Raw genomic sequence first — 26,592 nt, 5'->3', positions numbered from 1 at the left:
ATGACAACTGTGGGGGGAGTGAATTTTTTTCCAACTCGCCCGTTTCAAAGTAATTTAATTCCTGAAATTCTGCATATTTAGGGGCGTGTCCTTTTGATTGACAGGTACCCAATGTCATGCTTTAAGGAAAAGAACGTAGAACAACCGTGGATTTTAGCCGGTTAACAACGTGACTTAGCTTTAACCCGCTTACCTCCGTTAGCTGGTTAGCTACTGTTAGCTTCGGGTTAGCTCAGTTAGCTCTTAGCTACAGAAAGCTCTGAGTTTGTTCGATGTCAATCATCCACCATGACGCTCACAACCCCCCTCTCAGCTCCACCTCTTTGATAATATTTGTATATTTTGGGTGAGACGACACGGATGCCCCTGCCAAGATGGCGATGGTAGGAACCACCCACCGAGCTTCAATTCAGCTCTTCAGAAACCTATGGGTGACGTCACGGAGGCTACGTCCATCTTTTTATATTCTATGGTTGCCATACATAAAATAAGCCCAAATGAGTGAGCTGCTGTGGCTGCAGTGAGGTCTGGTTTAATGGTGATGTAAAACTTATATATCTGTTCAAATGTTTATTCTGTCAGCTTCCTCTTTAATGACTTGGTTCATAATAATGTTCATAGTAAAGGTTCATAGTACTTCAGACAGTGCTGGTGCCGGCAGCATCACATCAGCAGCTCCTTGAGAATAATAAAGAAGCCACATTTCAGAGCAGCACAGTAAAGATGTTCCCTCAGATAAATTATAGTTGATAATAGTGATCATATGGGTATTTGGTATTATTCTTGCTTCCACAATTGCTTCTCTCTTATGCAAACAATCCATGTTTAGGGACCAGAAACGGCTCCTGAGTCTCTTTTCATTCACAAATAATTACATATACTTAGCCCACTGTTTGGCAATTTCAGAAGATGATCTGTGGGGCAATACAACAATATTGACAACAATATCTCCATGGTAACTGTCCTAGATGTCCTAACTAAATGAATGTGCCTTCACTAAACACATACGTAGCATTTGATGATGTTTGGAGCGTCTCCTTTAAGTGAGTTTAGAGGCCATGTTGGGTCAGTGGTGTCCCAGTTAGCTGTGGTGAGTCAGGTACTCGCTCAAGGCTTCTTAAGTTGTTTTCTTAGTGGAATCCACATCATTCAGAGACGCTCCATGTGTGATGGAGGCATGTGCAAAGGTTTGTGTGCTGATGCCTTTTTTTTTTTTTTTTAATTCCACAGCCATCATTACAGAAAACTCCTGCAGACAATGTTTACTGACATAGGAGCTATGAGTAATCTGCATTAACTAAATAAGAAAGCCAGTCTAAACTGGTCAAAGCGCCGTCTTAACTGCTGACTTGCATTCAGAATTGTTCAGAAATAGTCAGGACTTATCAGAGAAGGGGTCAAATCCAGACTTGAATCTTTCATAATTAAGTTATAGAAGTTAATGAAAAGGATATCACGTATTAAAACATTTTTTTAATGACTTAATACTTGAAAATGTTTTGTTTTATTAAAACTGTTCAACAAAAAAAGGCAAAATTCAACTTTTTATTATATTTTTTCAACTGAAAAGTGATAAAGGATGCCTGCTAGGATTGTCATTGATGTAATGAACAAAAAGACACAATGGCAGTTCACAGAAATGACCAATCAGCAGCATTCTTAGAAGTGCCTCTCAGCAGTGGATCTCAAACTGGGGATCAGGACCCCTGAGGGAGCCGTGCAATAATTTCAGAGGGTCACCATATAGTTGCAAAAGATATTTAGCTTACATTTTTTGAAAAAAAATAATGCTGTCAAGGTTTTCAAAATTAAACGATTAAAGCTGGGGTAGGTAATGTTGGGGAGCTAGCAAGATGTGAAAGTGGCGCCCTATCTTGACTCCTCCCCCTCTGGTTTCGCTCCTTGTGTGATCCAAGGCTTTTTTCTTACCTCTGCCACGGAGCTTATGTTTTTATCAGCGTTTATCTGTTTGTGTTGAAGATAACTCAGAAAGTTATGGATAGATTTTCATTAAATTTTTAAGAGTTGTTGGAAATGTGAAAAGGAGGAACTGGTTTAATTTTGGAGGTGATCCGGATCGTTTGGATCCAGGAAATGTTTTTTAAATGTCGAGGCGGAGGTTTGCTTTTCTAGTTCGCAGCTTTTTCCACCAACAATTTTCTCTTTCTCGGCTGTTTAGCAGGAGGAGGCAAATAAAATCCTTCCTGCATTTTCTCAGCTGTGAAGAAGTTTAGAAAATATAAGAAATGAACAACTTCAATTTGGCCCAAACGTTTTGATTGCTCAGAGTTTTAACAGATTTACAGTAAGTATATTTGTCATTGTTCATGATTACAGAATGTACAGACTACTATCAGGACGAGGAACCACTTCACCCAGAGTAAAACAAAATGTCTATGAGCAATATTACCTACCCCAGCTTTAAAGTAGAGATAAATTTGTGAAATTAAGTAAAAAAAAAAAAAAAAAAGTTTGAGAACCACCAACTTAGACTAACAACTTTGTAAAATCTCACTTTCTTACCAACTTATCGCATTGTCTGAAATTAAAAGCTTTACTTGACGACAGGCTTTTTTTCTTCTAATGACTTTAAGGCAGCAACCTGAGCTTTCTACTGGAAGCCAACTGAGCTGCTCCACAGGAACATTGGGGGCAATTAAAGCCTGGCCTGGGGCATTAACTCCAACAGCAGTTAGTCATTAACCTACCTGGCAAGATTTCTCCAAGAGATTTGAGGCATCTTTCCGATAACCACCATACTTCTATGACCTTTAACATAACCAACAGATGAAGTTGAGGCAACTTTACGACTTAAAGAGAATATTTTAACCAGCTCATTAAAACAGCAGACTTTGATTTTTCCACCATGATTTTGTTCCATCTTAAAAAAACAAAACAAAAACAACATAATTTCCAAATCATGCTAAATAAGACGTCTTTCTGGGGAAGTGAATGAACAATTTATGTTTAAATAACCAAATTTTCTCTTCAAGGAAACCAAATGTCATCCTATATAAGTATGTCTGATGGGTTCAGCGATGGTTATTGCTGCTGCTATATTTTATAAATATGAAGTTTAGAAAAAGCATAATTCAGAAAACATCCTAATTTTGCTTCTCAGTATTGTAAAAGTGCAGCTCTGTCTGAAAGTTCAATCTAATCCAATACACCACATAGCCATTACTACATATTGGCCTAAAGGGCATAAAGAGGTGAAGGGAGAGCCGAATGGAGCAAAACATATTAGATTACAACATATTTTGTGCAAACACACAACAAAATAATCCAAAACCTCTCAGGTCCAGTTTAAATGAGCAACGACACTTTCCCTCTAAGCACTAAAAGCTTTCAACAGACTGCAATGTCACCCAGAGGAGTTATTTCATCCAGCATTAGGTCCTTCACTTTTAAAGCAACCTGGGACAAAAAAAAGACAACAGTCCATTTTCCACTCATGAACTGGAGATAGTTTCAGGAGAAAATCCAAACAATTTGGACTATTTGCACAGTTTCTGTTCATGTGAGCATGTCACAGCAGGAGGTTTTCCGCTGTTCTCCTGGTTGTAAATATGAGGGAGGAGGTGCAGGAGAACAGCTGTCTGGAGTGTATAGGAGGCAGTACGTAATGCAGGAATTAGGCTGTGGAGAATTAAAGATGAGGCTTGTTGTGTTGATACGAGTAGTGCGTGTGTCTGCATGCACATAACAGCGAGGAAGGAGCTGAAAGGTCACCAGCAAGGATCAGTTCTCACAAGCAAGCACTCTCGGGCACAGCGGTCGCAAATGCAATTTGCTGACACACTCGTACATCCTCTAACACACTGATCTCATGATTTTGAGAGTTCACTTTGGACTTTCTTCTCCAAATGAAGTCCGAAGCGAATGCTGCAGACATTTGCTTTCTCACATGCCACTACTTCTAAAAGTCTCAGCACTAAATCAACTCTGATGTTTGATAAGATAAAAATCAGATTCTCTTTCCACACGAGAGGCGCCTGCATGTTAGCATTGGCTTGTAAAGTTACATACCATCCACTGAACACGCTGCTCCTCCTGACCCACCCAAACAGTATTTACCATGGGTTGAAAAATCCCTTCCTTGCCTTCCCATGGGCACCACTTCAGCATCAGGAGTGGTCATCAAAACTACAAAAGCATGACTTACATCTGCTGTATTTACCATTTATCACATGCTGGATTGTACAGCTGTGATGATATGCATTCATCCCGATTCGATTCTGATTTTTTTTTTTTTTTTTTTGTGCCAATTCAATTTAATTAGCGATTCTCGCGATTCCTCCATATTGCTGGTTTTTGTGGACTAAAAGTAAAAAAAAATGTACAAAACTTTTTTTTCTGTCATTTTTCTTGATTTCAATGAGGAAAAAACAACACAGTAGCCAAATAATCACTCTGCAGCTATAATATCCAAGAAGACAAGTAAAAAGATCAATAAAAACAAAAAAAATTGACACAAATTTTATATTGGATTAATTTTATTTATTTAAAAAAATAGATTAAAAAAAAAAATCGATTTTAAAATTGTGAAGCAAAAAAATCCCGATATTTGATTTTTCGATTTGATTTTCCAACCCATACTGGTTTGATAATTAACATTTCTATAAAATTAGGCCCAAAGTTACAGTTTGCTTGGGGAGAAAATGTTGTTTACTTGCTTTAAATGTTGACCAAGGCATTAGTATTCCAACTCATTTAATATAAGTATTTTCTTTCTAAACAAACTGGTTGCAGATGTGTGGATTAGGTGCCAAATGCTCATCACACTTTGCCTCAGGAATAATAAGTTAGCTCTGAACAGCTCTCGCACGTGCAGGTTAGCATTTCAGAAGCACTAGCTGCTTGCTGCCAGTGTCATGAAAACCAGTCTGCTTTGTGGGAACCATCTACTTTTAGGATTTCTGAAAATATGCAGAGATCCACTAACATTGTTAGATGTGATGAATCAGACCAGGTGACAGACGGTGGCAGCCAGACGTAGTTTAGACAAGTTAACCCGCTGACTGGTGTTTTTCCAGCTCAAACGCAGCAACGCTGGGCTGTAAATAACTGGTCTGCCTGTGGGGGAAGGTCCGCCGACTACTTCACCTGTCCTACTATTATTTCTTTCGGGCTAAACCGCCCTGCAGCGAGAGGCTTCATCCCAGCCACAGTCTGCTCTGTTAAACGGCAGAAACCAACAGCTTATCCCTGTTGCCGTTTCATTAGTCATATGGCATTAAATCAAGAAGCAAATATGACTGGATTGTGTATTAAACCCTGTGAACGTAGCTGAAAAGTGCTTAAACAGAGGGCTACGCCCTGGCTTGAGTTTAGACGGTTAGAAATTCAGTAAATGACATATATTTACATATAATAGCAGACAATGGACAAACAGATCAGTCAGACAGATGAGACTAAATTTAGACTCATTAATTATGAGTTATTTAACTTAGTTTTCTTGTGCCATCTTAGGAAAAAAAAGCACACTAACGCCATGCTGTCTTAAAAGTAGAGACCCAGTCACATCATTTGTAAATCCGGTTTTGTCCTAACCATTCAGGTTGTTAATGGTTTGCTGTACGAGCTGCACAAAGATAAATTCCTGCTTGGTATCGTCCATGAACTGTAGCTTAAAAAAAAGACAAAGCACACATCTGAAGTCAAACAGGAATTTAAAGAACCTTGCTTTGCTTCAGAGCACTTCTGTTCACCAGCTGATCCACCTCAGAGAGCAAACAAGCAGAGGCCGCGACAAAAACAGGATGGTTGTGCACCCGGAGCCTCACCTCGGTGTGTGTGTGCAGCTAAACAAGTTGCACCGCCGCTCTCGGCTTCTAATGTCTTCCTCTACTGGACGAGCGGGGAACAATACGACATGAACACACACAAGCACAGAGGAAGTGAAGATCCCGCATTCCTGGAGCACAGCTGCCCAGCTGTGTCACACACACACAGATCGGTCTGGTTGGAGGAAATCAGAGCTGCCATCACATTTATAACTGTTTAGTATATCAGTGATACCATTCAGCTAATCTGATTAAAAATGAGCGAAAGTAAACTTATGAGGAATATACTTATAACCATATTGATCTCTACCACCTGCTTCTACTTCCTGCATCTGAAGCCACAACTGCGTCGTTTTGAGAAAACAAGCAAGTCTTGCACATCGCAAATCATCCTGTGTGCCAGTGAATACTTGGCCTTTGCTGCGTCTTCTGCAACCCAATAAGTAAAGGCAGCTATTACAGCAATACTTCCAGAGCATGCTAACATGTCTTAGCAGTACAGCAGTACATCAAGCTAATACTTGCCTTTATGAAGCCGTTTTGGGGCCTTCAAAATGATAACGTGGGCATGCAAACAATGAGAGGAACAGCTTCACTGCTCCACTCACATAAAGGGAAAAATCAATACGTATGCTAACTTTAACAATGCAAATGTCAGGTTTAGTTTAATGCAGTGCATGAGATTGGTTAAGAAAAAAGCATGCTGCACAGAATTTAAAGGCATGTTGCAAGATTTAATGTTAAGACGGGGAAAAAAACAAATATAAGAGGATTCTTCTCTCAGTTTTGACAGTAAATTTAAAGCTAAGGTCACTGATTAATAAATGACACAGTGGAATACTAATAAACTGCCCAACCCTGTTCCTTTTTACCCAACATGCCCAGGACTGTCTGTAATAGTTTTGTACCAGACCTCACCTTGTCTCAAGGGGGATTTCAAAGAGATTAATTTTAATCTAAATGGAGAATTGTGGGTCACTAAAACAATCTGAGCATACAGAAATATCATTCTTTGCATTCTACGTAAGCAGTACAGACAGCTAGTCAACCAGACATAACCAGCTACCTTCTAGGCAAATTCTTCAGAGGATCAAACCAGTGATGTGGTGGACAGAAGGGACGCCCACCCACATCAGCCATTAGCCTCCATTACCAACAAGAGAGGCTGGGCTATAAACTGTGGAGAAAACAGGCTGAGGAGTTCATGCTTTTGTTTCCTGCACAAACATTCCTAACCAAGCCACGCTTTTTCATGCAGTGGTAAAACCAAATAAAGGCATTCATGAGGTTTACCGAGTACCCTGGTACTTAAAAGCAAGTCCAGCGGTTTCAGGTCTGAGTGCTGACCTTCAGCAAACCTTGGTAATACAAACCAGAGCACGTCCTGCTCACTCATTTTACTCTCTTTCTCTCTCTGCAGCAGATAAGCTTTAACAATGTTCCATCAGCAAGAAAGCCTACCTTTGTTTTCATTATTATGTGGACATTTTTGTCCTTTTTATTTGTTGTAAACATCTATCAGCATAGATTTATGATCTGTGCTCCGTTTGCAACAGGTCTGACAGGCCACTCAGCTTTCAGCTGCTGGCACGCTGAAGATATTTCATCAGACGTATCGGTCTCCAACAAGGCAAGATACTGGAGCTAAATTAGAACCCAGATAAGCTGCAATGCAGGAAACAATATCAAACAAACTAACAAGAATGACATGCCGACACCATGAATGACACATTTGGAATTGGAAGCAGCTATGTGTGCAAAAAAAGTTACTGGAATAAATCAGAGTTCTAGTTTTGAGACTTGATGTCATTAACTGCAAAAAGCCTGGAGGTTAAGTCAACATCATCTAGCCTGAATAAAGCATCTAATGAATCTCCAGTGTGCCAAAGGCCTCTCATTAGCACAGCATTCAAATTAAAATCCACAACAGTGGAACACAAACACAATCTGGATGTTTATCTTGCAGAAATATATAGAAAGCTAATGTGCAAAGTCTCTAAAATCATTCCAAATGTGAAAATATAACTACAATTGTGCTCATATTTATTCAAACCCTTTCATTAAAGAAGAAAAAAAACAGTTGCCTTTAAAATAAGCTGAAAATGACTAAAGTAATAATAATAAATATAATTTTTTTTATTAAAATCATAACATTATTTTCTAATTCTGGTTGACTAGAAACAATTTTTTTTAAGAAAACAAACAAATAAGATAATTTATTACATATTACATCAGTCATAAACTAATATTTTGTTGAACAATCCTTCAATGTTTCCGCTCCAGTCAGGTGTTTTCTGTTCCTCTCAGTCAGACTTCTGCACCTGTTGACAGGTATTTTGTCCCACTATTCAACAGAAAAGTGCTCTAATTTGTCCAGGACCAATTTGTTTCTTTTGTTTCTTTTTTTTCCTTCTTCAACTTAATTAAATGAAAAAACAGTGTCTTATATTACTAAACAATATTTTTGCAAATGTTTAGTTATTGTTCCTTTTTTAAGTCTCCAGTTATTTGAGTGACTGTTGTAAATTCAGCCTTTTATTTAGTGAAAGAGTATGAATACATATGAGCACAGCGGTAACTCTATGGCAGGTGTCTTTTATTTGTGTCTGAGGTGTTCAGCTGTAGATTTATAGCGACGTCATCCTGCATGCTGACATTTGTTTTTAAGCTCCAGCATTTTTCTACGGTTTGGTGCGATATCAACATTTGGCTGATGTATTAGTTAGTTTTGTTTTGTTTGTATCAGTCACAATCAGTTTGCCTATTTCCAAAAAAAAACAACCAATCTAGTAAAACAAAAACAAAATAGGCAGAAGCAAAGCTTGTATGCCTAATAATGTACACTTACAAGTAGTTACCTTAAATTATACAAATAACAAAAGCAGATACATTACATACACAATGTAACTTTTATAAAGAAAATCATTTATAAATTTGCATATTTTTAAAAAATAAACTGATAAGTTATCTTTTTAAATAGAAATAAAGAATTACTTTTTTTTTTTTTTTTACCTCATTACTGACTTTATTCCACAGTTGAATCCCCTGAAAGGACAAGCATCTCTGTTTCACCCCTGTCCTAGATTTTGAGACAATAAATTTACAACTGTCTCCATGTATGACAAGCTTTCTGTGTTTCTCTTAATTGTGGCACACGGCTATTTGCTGCCATTTGTTTTGTGTGACATGTAATAAACATGGTGATGTGGCTGGGATGGAGTTGGGCTGCTGATCAGGAACTGCTTTCCAGTTTGGATCCCAATCTGTCCGCCTCCAGCGCTGGGCCTTAATCAACCAAGACCAGACTTAACGCTAAAAATAAAGGCTTCCTATCATATAATCCACACAGAAAATAGCATATAAGCTCTTTAATAGCTGTGAATATCTCCTGCCTAGGTCCGAAGAGTGTAACTTCTATATAAGATGATGATATTGATGTTGTAGCTTCCTCAGCTATGTGCGCTTTAGCCGAAGTATTTCTCCAGGCAGGCAGCTGTCAGACCTCGTCAGGGCAAATTAGAGACGCTTTTAACGTATTTGGCTTAAATTTCGCAACATCAAGATTTATGGTGAAACCCCTAAAAAGTTTCTGCTGCTATTTATGTTTCTGTAAACATAGGAAATCGTTGCTTGTTGACGTTTTTCCACATTGTTCCCAAGGAACGCACAAGCGCCTGGTTAGCTTCAGTGTGCTAACAGGATAGCTGCGCCCATTCTCGGACATCTTGCAAGTAAATGCGCAAAAAAAACAGCAAACACTGTTATTTCTGGCGATGATTAATTTTAAAAAAAAACTATATTTTTTAAGTCGTTTATTTCTTTCTATTCTTAAAATTTCCATTAAGGTCAGCTAAATCGCCCACACTATCAACAATCGATACGTGTTAAGAGTCAAAACAAAACAGTGAAGGAACAGCATCATAGTTTAGCAAAGTGACAGAAATGATGATAATGTAGCTGGAAACGTGGAAGCAAAAACAATGTCGTTGCTTTAAATAAACAAAGTAATGACCAAATATACTAACGCATTACAACTAGAAGCAGAAATAACATATATAAATAAATCTTGAACGTGAAACGACTGTGTGTCCGATAATGGAACTCGGCCGACGCTGCGGGTTTTTACCTTGTACACATCTCCGTATGTGCCGCTTCCTATCCGCTGGATCAGCTCGAAATCCTCCTGCGGATTCCGCCGGGACAGGTCGACACTGGAGTTCATCATGTCCACTGTCGTTTACGGCGCCGATCGCGCACGGTTGACGAACTCCGACAATGTAAGAAAACGTGATATTTTAGGAAAAAACATACGGCGTCAAAAAATCCCAGCCCGACTCCACACTTGCCCCAACATGGCTTCCACCTCCCAGTGAGCATGCGCGAAGGATATCATGGCGTACCCTCACTATGGTGTTTGTCAAAGGAGATGAAGATGTTGATGGGATAAATTAGCATATAGTGCTGATTTACATTGATCATTAGTACATTTATTTGCATGTTTAAAAGTAGTATAATATTTATTTTTTTTTAAAACTTTTTTTTTTCATTTTTTCGTGTCCAGCATTTAAGGAGGCAGAATGATTTTCTGGATGCTGTGTTCTGTTGAGCAAATTTATTTTGCCAAGGGAAGCATCATAGATATAATGCTCCCCTTAATATTCTGGATTTTTATTTTATTTTTCTATTTATTTTGCATAATTGTTTGTATTACAAAGTTTGTACTGCTGGTCGGACCGGAGAGGATAGAAGAGGGACAGAAAGAGAATAGAAAAGAAGAGAAAACAGAAAACACCTTGTAGTAGAGAGAAAAAGAGAGAAGGAGAAAGAGAACAACCTACATACATTTACATGTATATAAGTACACATACACACCCACTTATATATACTCACATCCATTAGGGGTGGAAAAATCGAAAATCAGGAATTTTTTTTTAGTAAAAAAAACAGATTTTTTTTCAAATAAATAAAAATAATCCATTATAAAAATTGTCGTTTTTATTGTTTTTATTGATCTTTTTACTTGTCTTCTTGGGCATTTTAGCAGCAGAATGATGGTCTGGATACTGTGTTGTTTTCTCCTAATTGAAATCAAGAAAAATGACGTGCAAAACTAAGTTTTATACATTTACTTGTTTTTAATCGACAAAAATCAGCAATATTGTAGAATTGAGAGAATCGCAATTTAAATCGAATCGGGACAAAAGCAAATCGTCACAGCCCTAACATCCATACACCTATACACACTGGAGTGATGTTCCCCCTGTGGGAGGATGAAGCCATCAACAATCAGGAAAACCTAGAACTCACTAACTAAATCAGACAGAAAGAAAACCAGTTTTTAGTAAATAAACCTGCAGACGACTCAGTAACTGTATGATTTAAAAAAAAAAAACCAAAAAAACTAAAAGATCACACCTGTTAATAATTCAGGCTGATATTAATTTAAGTATAGTTCTAAAGTGGCTGCATAAAAATTTATCAGCAGGTAGCAAAATCAGACAGTTGGATGTTATTGGGGGCTAAGCAATGAATGAAAAGACTAATCTTTGTATAGTCTTGTGTTGGCCCCTCAGTGTAAAACTGGGCTAAGCAGGGCTAAACAGTGGCAGATGGCACACTGTGCTTCAGTGGCAGGCAGAGCCCACCAGCTAAATCTTTCCAGGTGTAAACCAGTGACATTTTATCAGGGTTAACAAAGGAAACAAATGTATAGTAGTCACACATATCAAATAGATTTATAAATCAATGAAAAATTAATGAGAAATTAAATAATTTATTTAAAATTTTCTGGGATAATATTTGTTCTGTATCTGACCATTATTTGTAAGAAGTCATGGAAACATGCTATAATTAAGTTTTCTATCGATCCACAATACAAAACCACTTGTCCTTTCTTGTCCTTTGCTTTAGAAGAAATTTTACAAACCAAATGAATGGCATGCAGGTGTGTCACATGATCTATTACATTATATATTACTGAGCTTCCATCTGTGCATTCTGATGGCAACAGCAAAGCAGATGATGCTGAGACCTATGTAGATGATGAACTCAGTATTTATGTTGTTGATCAAGTCAAACAGCTTCAGTGTAGAGTCACATGTTCTTAAGTGAGGGAGAAAATCCTGTCATATCTAGACAAATCCAATCCAATCCAATCCAGTTTATTTATAAAGCACCGTTAAAAACAACAAAGTTGACCAAAGTGCTGTACAGAAGAAACAATAAAACATACATATTTACATCATAATGGGGCATCAGCACATTGTTAATAGTAAAACAACCCTTTAAATTAGTCAAACGCCAAAGAGAAAAAATGAGTCTTCAGACAAGACTTAAAAATAAGAAGCGATTCAGCCTGTCTAATGTACAGGGGCAGCTTATTCCACAACTTGGGACCAATAACAGAAAAAGCTCGGTCACCTCTCAGTTTACGCTTCGTCTTAGGAACCACAAGCAGAAGTTGATCTGTGGACCTCAGAGAGCGTGTAGGGGAATACCTCACCAGCAGGTCTGACAGGTAGCGAGGGGCCAGACCGTTCAGGCATTTAAAAACAAATGTATGAATAGATGGCCAGTATGACCTAAAACCATTATTGTCTTTATCTAAACAAACACCTAAAATTGTTGGAATGAAATTGTTAGTTTAATCCTTTTTTCATTTTCAAGATATAATTTGCTGAGTCAGGAAGACACATTAAAACTTTTAAGCTGCTGAGTTAATAAGCATGTAACTGTACATAATAGGACTTCCTCTTTGCAATGTTTTCAGTATAAAAACTGCAAATCAACTTTCAAAAGGTGCAACAAGATGGCTTTTTTTGTCCCACATAGAAACATTTACTCAGCTTTCTTTGAAATTTATTCCCTTAAATTTGTTTTCAAGACTCTAACGTTGTTGGGTAATAACTATTATCTGTCTGATTATTGCTCAGTTTGCTGTAATTATTTGCAAACCCTTTTGTCCATTTATAGCATGACTTTATAACACATCACCGAAGACTACAACTGAAAAAACAGCCTGTTGACTACCTCTGGTCCATTTACACCAATGTTCATTCATGCATATCATCACCTTTGTGATACTTTGATGCACAAGGCATGAATAGTTTGGACATCTTTTTCTTCACTTGTATAGAAAGGTTTTGGAGAAGCCCATGTTGAGCCTTGCCAGTTTGGACAATTCCAAACTTAATTTTGCAGATATTTCAGCAGTATGAAAGGAGTAAGAAATGCTTCTGTCTGATGTCCCGACTTTTCATCCACTGGAAACATCATGTAATAAACATTGCACCATTTAGCACCTGAAATCACAACTTATTTTATTGAAATGTGTTACTTTTGTGATCCACATCCACGGCGTCTATGCATTGCTCCTGGTTTAATGTAGCATTGTAACTATTTGCAAATGATTGTTGTCTTAATTTAAATTTTGGCGTCCAAACTTTTGAAAAAAAAAAAAAAAGTTTATCACAACCCCTAAAAGGTTTACAAGAAATGTATAATTTAGCCAAGTTTGAATAAAATTTGTGGGCTTTACGACATAAATGACTGAGTCACACAAGAAATTAAACCTTTTCCAGCTGTTTAGAATTTTGTTGTAAGAACTCAAAATATTTATTCTACCATTCTTGATAAACTTTACAATGAAAAATAATTCTCTGTTGCAGAGAAGTTATAGCAAACTCTAAAATATTATCATTTTTTTCTGTAATAAATCACAAAAATAGTCAAAGTAGCTTCTGTATGAGACAACAGGAACCAACCCTCATCAAAAGGCTGTTTTGACATATTTGTGAATAAGTCCATCGATTGCTCCTAAGCTGACTCTGACCGTCTTCTGGTGTTTTAAAGAAGGCAGAAGACTTTCTTGAAGCTTTGCTTCCTGAGTACGTGAGCGTCCGACAACTGGGTGGGTGGGAAAGGTCTGCTGCTCTGCTGAAGATTCAGATGAAGGACAGTTCTGGAGCTCAGATTGAAACTTTGCTTCCTGGTTGGATGTTTGTCCGGTGTGTTTTTGTATCAGGAGTTTTTTCAGAAGACAGGACAACTGAGGACTCAAGAGGACAATGAAGGTCCCACCTAAGCGAAGGATTCTAGAAACAGAGAAAAAGAGAATTATTCACAGCTTCATTCCAGAAGAAAACCTGACATGGTCGCACAAAGTAACAAACCTCTCCATCTCACTGAGGATGAGTGGCAGGTTGGTAGCCATGTTTGTTCTGGTGCTGAACTTCCTGCCAAACGGCAGGTCACAGATCACAGCGTCTACGCTGGCACTGGGCAGAGGCAGCGCTGCTCACGCAGAGGAGCACAAACAAGCAAAGAGGTGTTTTAATTATTACATCACAGCAGGCTCCACACTCCCTCTCCCACATAAAACACGAACAGCTTGCAAATGCATTATCATACAGAGATAACCTATCAAGACAGAATCAAATAAAAGATTCATTCATTATCGTGTATATTTAAATGAAAGAATTTTTTAGCCTTTTACTCATTTAAGGTCATTTGTGGATAATGCATCATAAGGTCATTCAGTCAGTTTTCCAAAAGTTGCTTTAAGACAAAAAGCTGTTGTAGTGAGGAATAAAAAATACTTCTAACGAGAAACAGCTATTATTGAAATAATAGCAACTGTGAATGCCCATTTATTGAACTACGCTGAATGATTGAAATGAAATTGCATAACTATAAGAAATTTAAAAAAAAGAAGCAAAAATGACATTTTTTTCTAATTGCCCCACAGCAGGATTGAACCCATGAACTTCTGCATTGAAGCACGCTGACTTACTCACTACGCCACTAGTACTCTTAGTTGCCCCTTGAAAAAAGCGTTAAAATTTTTTTTCAATTGGGATGGGCATGCCTTTTTTTTTCATATCCAGCAGGGTGTAATTAGCGGAATTACAAAAAACATTGGCATGGTTGAACTAAACTCCAGTGAAGATGTTAAAGACTGTTCAATGTGAAAAACTTTTTTTAATGTGTTCAAGATTTATCAGTGTTGAAATGTTGCAGGGAGCATTGTTGGAACAAATCCTTCATGTTTAACTGGGACATTTGCAAATAAAATCCTTTGGTCCTTAAAGTGTGCAGCTGAGACCAATAGTTCACACTGAGCAGTCTGCAGAACAGCATGCCATCACATAAGCAACAGCTGACAAATGACAACAGAACTACATGTTGAATGCTGCATTTGAACCCATGTGTTGTATGTGTACCTGTGTACCGGTGCACAAAATGGACCAATCGCTGAGCTGACTTTAGTTTTGTCCAATCACTGGAGAGGATTTTAACATTTGGCAAAAATGTCAATAACTTGAAAAGTTTACATGTTAGAGAGACCAAAAGTCATAGCACATATCTCCTGAATGAGCTGATCTGTTTGATATTTGAATGGCTGAAGTGAGACAAATGGAGGAGTAGCGTTTCAAAGATTTTGCTGGAAAGACAATTGGGACGGGAAATTGACGAATCAGACACTGCAAACCGGTGCAGCGCTCTGAAACCCTGTTGAAGCATTTTTCAGCTCATTATGCAAAAACCGACCAATCGCTGTGCTGAATTTCAAGTCACATTTGGTTGGAAGGACTTCCATCCAATCACAAGGCTGAATTTTTTTTTTTTTTTTACAAAATGCTAAATATCTCAAAAACTACAAAGATTTGAAATGACAAAAGTTGTAGCACACGTCTCCGAAAGAGCTGCAGGGTTTGAGATGTGAACGATTGAAGTGACCTGAACGGCACAGGAGGAGCAGCGCGGCAAAGTTTGGTGGAATAATAATAAAAATGGCCAAACAGGATCTCAATAGCATTCACATTAATTAACAAAACTTCACACCAAAATACTGAGAAATGTGTAGATTAAAAGACAAACCTTTCATGTATGCAAACATCACGGAGACATGGAAATCATAAAACAATATTTTTGTGTGATTATATCTTCTGAGTCAAATGTTTGAACAATATAAACATTTCACAAGATATTAAATAATTTACTGTACAATTACTGTACAATTCAAACACTTTAAGTCTGTCATTATTTATTTTATTTAACCATTCTTTAACCAGGAAAGTCCCGTTGAGATCCGAAGATCTCTTTTCCAAGGGAGTCCTGGCCAAGAAGCAAAATCACAGCACACCCAAGACAATTAAAACATTAAAAAGGAAGTAGAAAAGGTTAAAAACAACATTATGTAAAAGGCTTCATTTCCAGGTCCTTCAGAATAGCATCAAACTGGGATAAAGTTACAAGATGGTTTCTTACCCATGGACGAGGCTTTCAGCAAGTGTATTCTATTTCCCAGCTCTGCATATGTGATGTTCTCATTGGCCTTCTGCAGCTGTCCATCATCAATGTCTACACCTAAGAAGCAGGCAGCCTGGACATCCCAATGACAGTGATTCAAAACAATATAAAAAGTTTACGAAGCACACCCTCGATGGTCCTTTTAAACACCTTTTATGCAGACAAAAAGTGAAACCTATCTCATATACTCTTAAAGTTTTCAGACTATTCTAAACTTCAGATATATACATGAACAAGGCATATATTTATGCTCTGACCTTGTGTTCCTGTGCAGCTTCTATGAGGATGGTTCCTACCCCGCACATGGGATCAACCACACAGAAGCCTGGCTGGGAAAAAGCAGACAGAACGCGGTACACTTAGCTGGTCAACCACACACTGTGTGACTGGCTGCAGGAGATTGACTAGTGAGCATACAAATGTAACACACAGCCAACATTATACTAAAAGCTTTAGCTCAACATGGTCACATTAAATGAGTCTAAACTGCTTGTTTAAAAGGGATTAAACCAAATGTGACTACAATACAGAGAAATGGAAAGCTGGATTAATTGCATGCATTATTTGGTAATACCATCTTCATATTGGACAAACTTATGGACAAAGCAATGCTTTATTATAGTTTTAATAAATTGTAAAGAATACATGAGTAGGCCTTTAGCAGCTGTGAGCGTCTTACCTGTATCTCGGCTAATGAAGCCATGGCCCAGGCTACTGTGGGCCTCAGACCTGTGGTTTTAATATAGCTGCGATTAGCAAGAGGTAACCTGGAAAAAACATTTTAAAAAGGGGGGGGGAGGTGTGAGATGGGGCAGAGGCTTCCATTCAATACTGCTTTTCCAACCAATTACAACTGTTCAACATCCAGCTAGCAACTCATGTTTATCTATAATATCCAGGCTTTTTGTTGGACATACAGTGCTGTGAAAAAGTATTTGCCTCCTTCCTGATTTCTCACTATTTTGCAAATTTGTCACACTTATGTTTCATATCATCACAAAAATGTTAGTGACCTGATTAAATACAAAATGCAACTTTTAAATGTCGATTTTATTTATTAAGGAAAAAAGCTTTTCCACACCCTTCATGACATGATGTAAAAAAGGAAGGAAAAACTCTAGAAAAGGCTTTAGGACTGCAGCCAACCACAGTCAGAGCCAACCTTTATCCACAAATGGAGAAAACTGGGAACAGTGGTCCAACATGAATCCACGAGCATGATGACGACTCATCAAGGAGGTCACAAAAGAACCCAGAAGAACATCTGTAGAACTCGCTTGCCTCAGTTAAGCTCAGTGTCCATGATTCAACAGTACGAAAGAGAGACTGGGCCAAAATGGCATCCATGGGAGGGTAAAAGATGAAAACCACTACTAACCAAAACCAACACAAAAGCTCGTCTCACATCGGCCAAGAATCATCTGGATGATCAACAAGACTTCTGGCAAAATATTCTTTGGACAGACGAGACAAAAGTTGAACTTTCTGGAAGCCATGCGTCCCGTTACATCTGGTATAAATTAATACCTCTTTTAGTAAAAAGATCATACCAACAGTCATACACGGTGGTGGTAGTGTGATGGTCTGGGATGCTTTGCTGTTTCTGAACCCGGCCGACTTGCTGTGATTGATGGAACCATGTATTCCTCTGTCGACCAGAAAATCTCAAAGAACAATATTCGGTCAGAAGTTTGTGAACCTTCAACTCACTTGGGTTTTGCAACAGGACAACGACCCAAAAACACACCAGCAAGTCCGCCTCTGAATGGCTTAAAAAAACAAAACAACAAACAAACAAAATGAAGGTTTTAGAGTGCATGAGTCAAATTCCAGACTTGAATCCAATTGAAATGCTGTGGTGTGACCTTAAACAGACAGTTCTTCGGACAGTTCCAATGCCAATGGACCAAAACTCCTTCAGAGCAATGTGAAAGACTCACTGCCAGCTACGGCAAACGCTTGGTTGCAGCTTTTGTCTATGTGCAGGTGGCACAACCAGTTTTTAGGTTCAGGGGGCAATACTTTCTCACATAGGGTCATGAAGGCTTGATATGTTTTTTTTTTTTTTTAAACACATTAGCATGATATACATCATAAAAGCAAAAAGGTTTTTCAACATAAGCTTGTAGTTTTACAGAAAAATCCTTTGAATGAACCTCAAAAACTAAAAGCATAATAAGTTCTAAATGCAGAAATAACCTGGTCAGTGGAATTCCCAGCAGGCAGTAGTCATCACTCAAATAGATATTCACCTGCAGACAAAGATTGGATTTAAAAATGGTAGAGATAACAGAGGTCTTCAGCCAACAGCATAATCACAAGAGGAATGATGACACATAAGAAAATCACTAAAACCAATATGTTTAAGTCTTTTTTTTTCGAAGTACTCGGCTTACCTCCAGTTGTGGATTTTTCAGATCTACTTTCCAGCCCAGCAGTTTGCTCACACCTGCTCCCATCACTTTGCTTATCTCCTGCATTAATATTCAAACAAACATCCTCTGAGCACTTAGCCAGTTGTATAAATTACAGTAAAAATGGATGCCTATCTCAGTGTTTTACATACATGAGCATGCCCTGTGTTCAGTTGGGAGGCATAACAAGTATGACCATTTGACAAGTAAATGAAGAGAAAAGGAAATAAGCAGTTTTCCCACAAAATGTGAAGCACAGACACCAAGTTTTCTTACCTGAGCACCGAGGCATCGGGACAGCGATCCATTGCACTTGCAGCTAATCCTAAAAGAAACTAAAATGCAAAGATACAGTCATGGTTTGTTTCTATTGGCTTCCCGTATCGTCCTATTTTTGTTTCCCCCCCACTACTGACTTCACATTTAATAATAAACACGCTGAAGAAGCTTCTTACCATTTTCTAAATTTCCTGAAGTTTTATCTTTTCCCATTTCATCCACCGTCCTGCTGAAACTCTCCACACTGTGCTCCAGTTCTTGAGTTGCCTTATCAGAATCGAATCTGCTGCTAACCAAGTTTTTTCCATTATTTCCACAGCTGTTGAACTCCAAAGCCATCGCTGCCTCTTCTTCTCTCCTCCTCCTCGTTTCAGCTGGCTCCTCTTTCTCCACATTTGTTCCATCTTCATCTGTCTTTCTTTTTTTTACCGGTGTATGTGTTACATTTTGTTCATCACTTGTCAACCTCTTGTGTCCCTTCTCCTCTTCCCTCAGTATACATCTGTGTTTTTTTGACTCGGCAAGGCATTTTCCTCCCCCTTCAGTCTCTTCTTCCCTCCCTTTCCCCTCCTCACTCTCCTTTTTCACTCCCTGGGCAATGTTTGGCGTTTGGACAGCATTTCTGTTGGCTGCCAGCTCCCCCTGCAGGTGGCTCCATGTCATTACAGTACTGATCCACTGATTCTTGTCAGCCAACAACTTGGATTGCAGTATTGAGGCAGCCTTTGCTTTGAATGTTACAAAGAACACGTTTTAAAAATAGATTCAGAAGTAGTAATTGACAAAAAAGGTAATGGAGACATTAACACAGCATTTCCTAAGATATCTCTCGAGGTTTTTGTGTCAGGATGCATACCTGGGTTGGTGTGTGCAGACAGTCTCAAGGGTGAGTCTTGCTTCAACAGAAGAAAGAGCCTTTCTGCAGCCTTCAAACCACTGATTCTACTGATTGTTGAAGGGGAGCTGAACAACACTTTACCTGGAACCTGAGACACCTAAATAAAATAATAACAACAATAATAATAGTAGTAATAATAAAATAATGATAAGAACAACAATAATAATAATCTTTTTGAAAGCTTCTTACAACTGGCCAAGCTAATGAAGCACTCTAACCTTCAGTTGACAATAATTAATTCATTTGTTTTTTTTTCCCTGGTCTTTCTTTTTGTATTTTTTCCTTTTCTTTTCTGTATTTATTTTATTGTTATTTAACTAAATAAGAAGTCATTTAAGTGTTAAATAATTTGGTTGTCATACACAAGCCAAACTTTATATGGAACTTTAATTTTCTCCATGTTTTCACATTGTTAAGTTTTTGTGTCCTTTCTGCTTGTTACTGCCCTGTCTTTTCTGCCACAAACTTGGAAAAAATGGTTAGTTTTATATGTGTATCACACAACTGGATTGCAATTAAATGAAAACATTGAGATATAACTTTGATTATGGATCAATTTGTGTAGTGAGTTGAGGAATAGTAGCTAAACATTCAGTAAAAACTACTTAACTTTAGGCTCTGTAAAAGCTGAAACATTTATTTGACTATGGAAGTTACAAAATCAGTTTTATTACTCTTGACTTATGGGCTAAATTAAAAGAGGGAAAAAACTTTACTTATGATGGAAGTTATAAAGTGCTTTAAGAATTTGAAAAATACATCAGAGAGCAACTAAGTAAGAAAAAGGAATCACGTTAATATGAATACTTTAAAAAAATATATTTATGTTATAGTTTTTAAACTATTCATACTTTTAAAAATTTATATATTTATAGTTTTTAAAGTATTAATACTTATATATATATATGTATTATTGTTTTCAAACCACATAAATAATCCAGATCGAGGGGGTTTAGTGAGTTATCATAGAAAATATTACTGGACCAATTAATGTCACCTCAGAAAGTAAGTTACTAACCTCGATTAAGAGCTAAACATTTAACCAGGTTGTGGCTATTTTGTGACTCAACCTAATAACAAAACCATTTCTGTTTACCAAACTATCGGTGCTGTTTTTCTCTGACATATTGCTAACGCTAAAGCTAACACTCACGTGTTCAGCATCTAGCTTCGTTTTCACCTCTTTAATTAAAAAATTCTCCATTCCGTTTCCGGCGGTGCAGTAGTAGCGAATCATACGTCTAACACATATCGGTTTATCCATGTTGTGGTGAAATTATTTGTAATATGAACCGCTGCATGCATTAAAACTTCCAATTCAAGCCGCCATGTTGGCGGTTTGTTTACACCGGAAATGGAATGACGTTCAGACGGTGACGTAATATTCTCCAGCAGGGGTCGCTCTTACAACCACAGACGTCAATAAAAACGAGAAAAACTAACTGCCGCTGAAAATAACTACATGGCAAATGCAACATTTATCACAGTGTGAATATAATATTATCTTACTTGTTTATATCGATTTTCTTTGTAATAATGACATTATTACGCAATGAAAACACAAAGGCCTAAACATACATTTAGTGTTTTATTAGAATGAAGGGAGACTATGTCAAGTCCAGTTGCTTTGTTGCACGTATTAAATACTGTCACATACACAAAATTATTTTTCAACTACAAATAGGCAGCACATACTCATACTGACCAGAGCCGGATTAAAAGTGCACAGGTCCCTGGGCCCAGAGTGTTCCAGGGGTCCCCTTCCCCACCACAACATTTTGAAAATTGTGAATGATACAGTGTGAAACGAAATTTTTTAACATCTCTCAGCCAATGGTACCAATAGCAACACACTGGACACTGTGGTGTAACTACCTGGCTTTTATACACATTTTGTTTTATGTCCAAACTCTTGGTGTTTACCTTACATGGGTCCCAAGTGGGCATGGGCCCCTGGGCCTGTGCCCATACGGCCCATTGGATAATCCGGCCTTGATACTGACATAATTCTTGCAGCTTCAGTTTTGGACAGACACAATACTTACACGCCTAGAGGTAGATCCGTTTCTTCAAAGCTGAGAGGAAAACTAATAAATCCTGCAACAGAAGTGCTACCAAGCGGTTCTGCTCTTTCATCCAATTCTACTGGAGACCTCTATCCTAATATGTTCAGACACTTACCCTAAATTGCTTTCTTATCTCTGTCTCTCCTCTTGCCTTGTCATACCCTTTCTTTTTAATTTCCCTCACTCCTCTTTGGCATTTTAATGACCCCAAACATCTTTAATACCTTTTCTTCAGGCCATGAGCAGTGTTCTGCTTGTTGCCTTGCACTATAAACCCTTCAATTCTTGACAGGCTGGTGGGACCTGTCACCATGTAGTGCATAAAAATGTGAAGTGTTGTAATAAATGAATATGTGTGTATCAGCAAGCACAAGTGTTACTTGAGATTCATGTTGTATTACTATTTCCACTGTCTTAATAAGGATTTCTCAGAATTTTTTTGAGAATTTCCTCATATAGATATAAACATAGTCACAAGTAGAGCTGCACCGCTAACACCACTGGGAATTCATACGTTTAAGACTGTTATGTTCTGTGAGTTTCTGTATTTAAAAAAATGTTCATTATAATCTTTTAACATTAAGATTTTCTAATGTGAGGAATACTGGACACAATATTGGACACATTAGTAATATTAAGTGTTTCTAAGATAAACTTTATTAGGCCTCATGATGGATCACAATGATTTGATTACAGTTACTTTAACTAATGACAGTTTAAGCTAAAGTAAAATTTATAGGGTTTCGTTCCCTCAAAGACACAGTTCATGCATTGGATTTTTGCATTGCTCTTGTTTAAGTTCAGTTTTGACTGCATGAATAAGCTATGCTATTGGATGTATCCATGTAGAAAGGAGACATTAATATTTCTTCAGCAGCTGTCATTTGCAATAATTAGCTCCACTGCTGATGAGCGAACACAGCGGCTTCACAAAATGGATTCTGCCTGGCACACCAGTCACTGAATGATGTATTACTGTACATTAAGCTTGTTTTTATTCTCCTCCACACTCTGTGGATGGCTGGAAGGAGGAAAGGAGGTGGGTAAATGCAGAAGGGGACTAAAGAAACATTCAACAAAGGACATAAAGAGGAAAAAGTGTGAGTAGAAATAATAAAATGGAACAGAAGGAGATAAAAGAAAACAAACATTGATGGGGTAAATTAAATAGTGACTTTGATTTACAATTTCACAATGTTTTTTCTACAATGCAAACATAAAAAAAACAGATGACTAACCTCAGCTTTAAAAATGAGAAACTATGCAGCTGACTGGTATCATCTTAAACATATCTAGGCATCAGTTCTTTATCACAGCCTGCCGTGGCTGCAACTTTAATCTGAAGACATCTGATCAAAATGTAATGGTAGGATAAAGTCAAATTAAACACAAAATTTAAACCCTAATCCACATTTTTAGGAGAAGCTCAGTATATTTAGTCAAACCTCTGAACATTGGTAGATTATCAAGTTTGCACTTTTGAATGCTAATAAAAAGGAAAGAAACTTGGTAAAAAATAATAAATAAGACATGTGTAACATATCCAAATTAGCCTCTAATTACTTAAAAAAAACTCCTATGATGCCTAAACATAAATTTAACCAAACAAAAACAGAAACTACAATCCTAAACCTAACCTGCACAACATCTGAAAATTGAAGATATTGCAGTTTCCAGCGCTCACCTGGATCTCATATCAAACAAGCTGCAAAGTAACCATCGATCATATCGTCACAGACTATGTACATCTCCAATATCAGAAAAGTTGGCACAGTCTGGAAAATCCAAACCAGAAACATGTGAGGATTCTTACATTTACTTTGACTTTTTTCTTTGCAGAAAGTGGGAATCTTGTCTTTTTCTTTGGATTCTGGGTTGGATCGTACATCTTTAATGGAGAGGATTTCCTTGAACCAGATTGTTAAATGGTCTACTGTCTGATAAGTCACAGCTTCATCCAGGATCTCCCTGTATGAGACAGCTACAGCGATTAGTGAAATCGATTTCAAATGATGAAAACTGAATCAGAAAACTGATCAAACTAAATGATCCTTTGGACACTCATTTTAAGCTTCCCTCAGAGGATTTAAGGGTGCATTCACATCAGGATAGTCTGCTAGACTTGGTCCGATTGGGAACTCAGCTCAGGGGGGTGTATCTGTTCAGACCGAGATCGCGTTCACGCTGCACTTTGGTCAAACGAACCAAAACATTACCATAGTATTTCACCATTCCCTCCAAAGGTAGCACTGCACTGGTATTTAGCAAAAGAGAGGACAAGACCCGCATGAAAAAGAAAACTCTGTTGGGAGTTAAACATGGAGACGAAACTATCGTTGTTTTGGGCTTTTCATTGTGTCTTATGCAAGCATGCTGCAGAAATACACTGCAACAATATATATAGTATGAATAACAGATGAGGCAGAGGAGCCTTAACGCCATCACTCCATATTTACCCACAATGAAATGCTACGTCAAATGCAGGAAGTGAACTTTTTGTTGTTTACCTCCTGTATTTGGTCCGCTTGAAACACACCCAGACCTGCGTTTGTAGGCGGACCGAGTCCGCTTCTTTGGTCGTCTTCGTTTGGCGCGTTCACATTTCCCCAAACAAAGCGAACTTTCTGTGCAGAGGGAATCGGATTCAAATTAAATTCAATTCAGTTAATTCAATTCAATTCAATTCAATAAAATTCAGTTCAACTTTATTTGTATAGCGCCACTTCACAACAATGTTGTCACAGGACACGAATCAACATACACATCATTCCGAGCCAGTTCATACATATCCTATAATAGAAACCAACTGTTTGCATCGAGTCATGACTTGGATCCAATCCCCCATCCTGAGCTGCATGCGGCGACAGTGGGAAGGAAAAAACTCCCTTTTAACAGGAAGAAAACCTCCGGCAGAACCCGGCTCAGGGAGGGCAGCCATCTGCCTCGACTGGTTGGGGTGGAGACGACAGGAAAGACAGAACAACATGTACAACTGCACTTATTCAGGAAGACCTGCGGAAAAAAAAGAGAAATAAGTTAGAGACGGCAATATTGGCATATATTTATACATTAATATATTAGAGAAATAGAGCGAGGTACTTCTCAGTACATCAGTAACATGCCCATTGCTACATAAGTAATGGTTGGCTAGACTACCCATAACTATAAGAGCAAAGAGCAGAACCTGGACAGTTGGGTCCCATACATGCAGACTCCAACTCAGGAGATGCTCATATCTTAACTATAAGAATCATGAAAAAGGAAGGTTTTCAGCTCAATCTTAAAGGTGTGGAGGGAGTCTGCCTCCCAAACCCATGGTGGGAGCTGGTTCCATGAGAGGAGCCTGATAGCTAAAGGCCCTTCCTCCCATAGTACTCTTTGAGACTCTGGGAACCACCAGTAAACCTGCAGTCTGAGAGCGAAGTACTCTATTTGGAATATATGGAACTATAAGATCTTTTATGTACAATCTTTAATCAAAAAGGCCGATGTGAATGTGCCCTTATAGCCCCAACTGCAGTTTCTGCTGATATCACTCAACTGAACCAGCTGTAGTTGCACATATATGTTGCACATGCATGTTTAAAAAAAAAGACTCAGTTTTCATTTGTTTAATCTCTTAGAAAAACTTATCTCTTAGGAAAACTGATCAGGAACAGAAGGTTTAAAAATCCACCCCAAATTCCACTAAGCTGTCATGTGACAAAATCTAGAGTAAGACGTAAAGCTCATATTATTTCTTTAAGGGATACGTAACAGAAAATATTCTCTCTCTCTGATCACATATGTGAGAGACAACTCCTGAATTATTTGCTGTACAAAATATTTATTTAGAATGTTTTTATTTGTTTAGATCTGTAAATATATTATTCCACGTCAGTGCCATTGTTGGATGTTATATTGTCGAATAAATTTACCATATTTTTTTCCAATATTCAATCTAAACTTCTTTCAAACATTTGTTAAAACAATTAGTTTGTTCCCTGGAACTAACTGGACCGGCACAATATATAATGTTTAATAATATAAATATGTAATATGAAAAAAAAAAAACTGAATAATTGCCAGATATCATGTGATTGATTGTTATTAGGTCAATGTTTACTGTTGTGAGTAATTGCTGCATTAGAAGAAGATAATGTGCTTTTGTCTTGCTCTGTTATCAATCTAGACATTCAAGCACATGGAGTGTGTAGAGACATTTACATGAAATGTCACTTCTCTGCTGTCTCATTTATATGGTTTTTAATTGAAAATTAAATTAGAGCTGCATTATCACATAAAATAACACACCCAGCATGGTCTTGATTAATATTGGTAATGTTTTTTTGAGGGCTGCCAGGATATTAGAGTGTTTGTTGAGTCTATGTGTCATTCTCCTCCATCATCATTACATTCTTTCTCTGCTATTCGTTCTCTTTTGCTTTTCTTTCCTCCTTTCTCCCCCACCCTTCCTCTACTCTTGTCAACACCTTGCCTTAGATGGAAATGAGACCTTTACAAAAAGTCAAGAGGAAAAAAAAGAAACGGGCAATGAAGAGGGAGCGCTGGATTTTCTCCTCTTAGTCATGTATATATGTGTGTGTGCATTCATGCTTGTTCCAAAGTGCTGATGTGCAGGTTTGTGACGTGAACACATTTAAATATTTATTGCTCTCAGAGGAGTGTGAAGTGTGTCATCAAGGCCAAGTTTCCACGGAGAGACAGACACAGTCTCCCCCGGCAACGAAGCTGAACCGGTAAACACCGCAACAAACTGACTGGAGCTATCAGTGTCAACAGCAAAAAGAGATGGGAAGCAGGCTGCTGGGGAGGAAAAGACGAATGGAACAAGGAAG

General features: G+C 37.9%; 2 protein-coding genes across 12 annotated transcripts in view; both read right to left on the bottom strand.

Annotated features, from left to right (window-relative positions):
• LOC306762427 (mitogen-activated protein kinase kinase kinase kinase 3-like) overlaps positions 1–10,120 on the bottom strand; it is a gene marked incomplete at its 3' end in the record, with an annotated part of 47,172 nt that extends 37,052 nt beyond the window's left edge. For all 11 annotated transcript variants that reach the window (XM_079248869.1, XM_079248872.1, XM_079248878.1 and 8 more), the window contains exon 1: positions 9,913–10,120. In XM_079248869.1, coding sequence (XP_079104995.1) covers positions 9,913–10,011 — 99 coding nt within the window. In that variant the 5' untranslated portion in view covers positions 10,012–10,120. The remainder of the gene's footprint in view (positions 1–9,912) is intronic.
• A 3,434-nt stretch (positions 10,121–13,554) lies between these two features.
• Positions 13,555–20,925, bottom strand: thumpd2 (THUMP domain containing 2; the record flags this gene model as incomplete). Its single annotated transcript, XM_079248839.1, has 11 exons — positions 13,555–13,879; positions 13,958–14,078; positions 16,056–16,170; positions 16,355–16,426; positions 16,777–16,864; positions 18,297–18,349; positions 18,494–18,571; positions 18,788–18,846; positions 18,967–19,518; positions 19,647–19,785; positions 20,842–20,925. 11 exons carry the CDS (start codon positions 20,923–20,925, stop codon positions 13,555–13,557), a joined length of 1,686 nt encoding a protein of 561 aa, XP_079104965.1.
• Positions 20,926–26,592: the final 5,667 nt, after the last annotated feature.

This window comes from Telmatherina bonti (assembly GCF_933228915.1).
Source record: "Telmatherina bonti genome assembly, chromosome: 11".
Taxonomy (NCBI): Eukaryota; Metazoa; Chordata; class Actinopteri; order Atheriniformes; family Telmatherinidae; genus Telmatherina; species Telmatherina bonti.
This window is presented reverse-complemented; position numbering and strand designations above follow the sequence as displayed.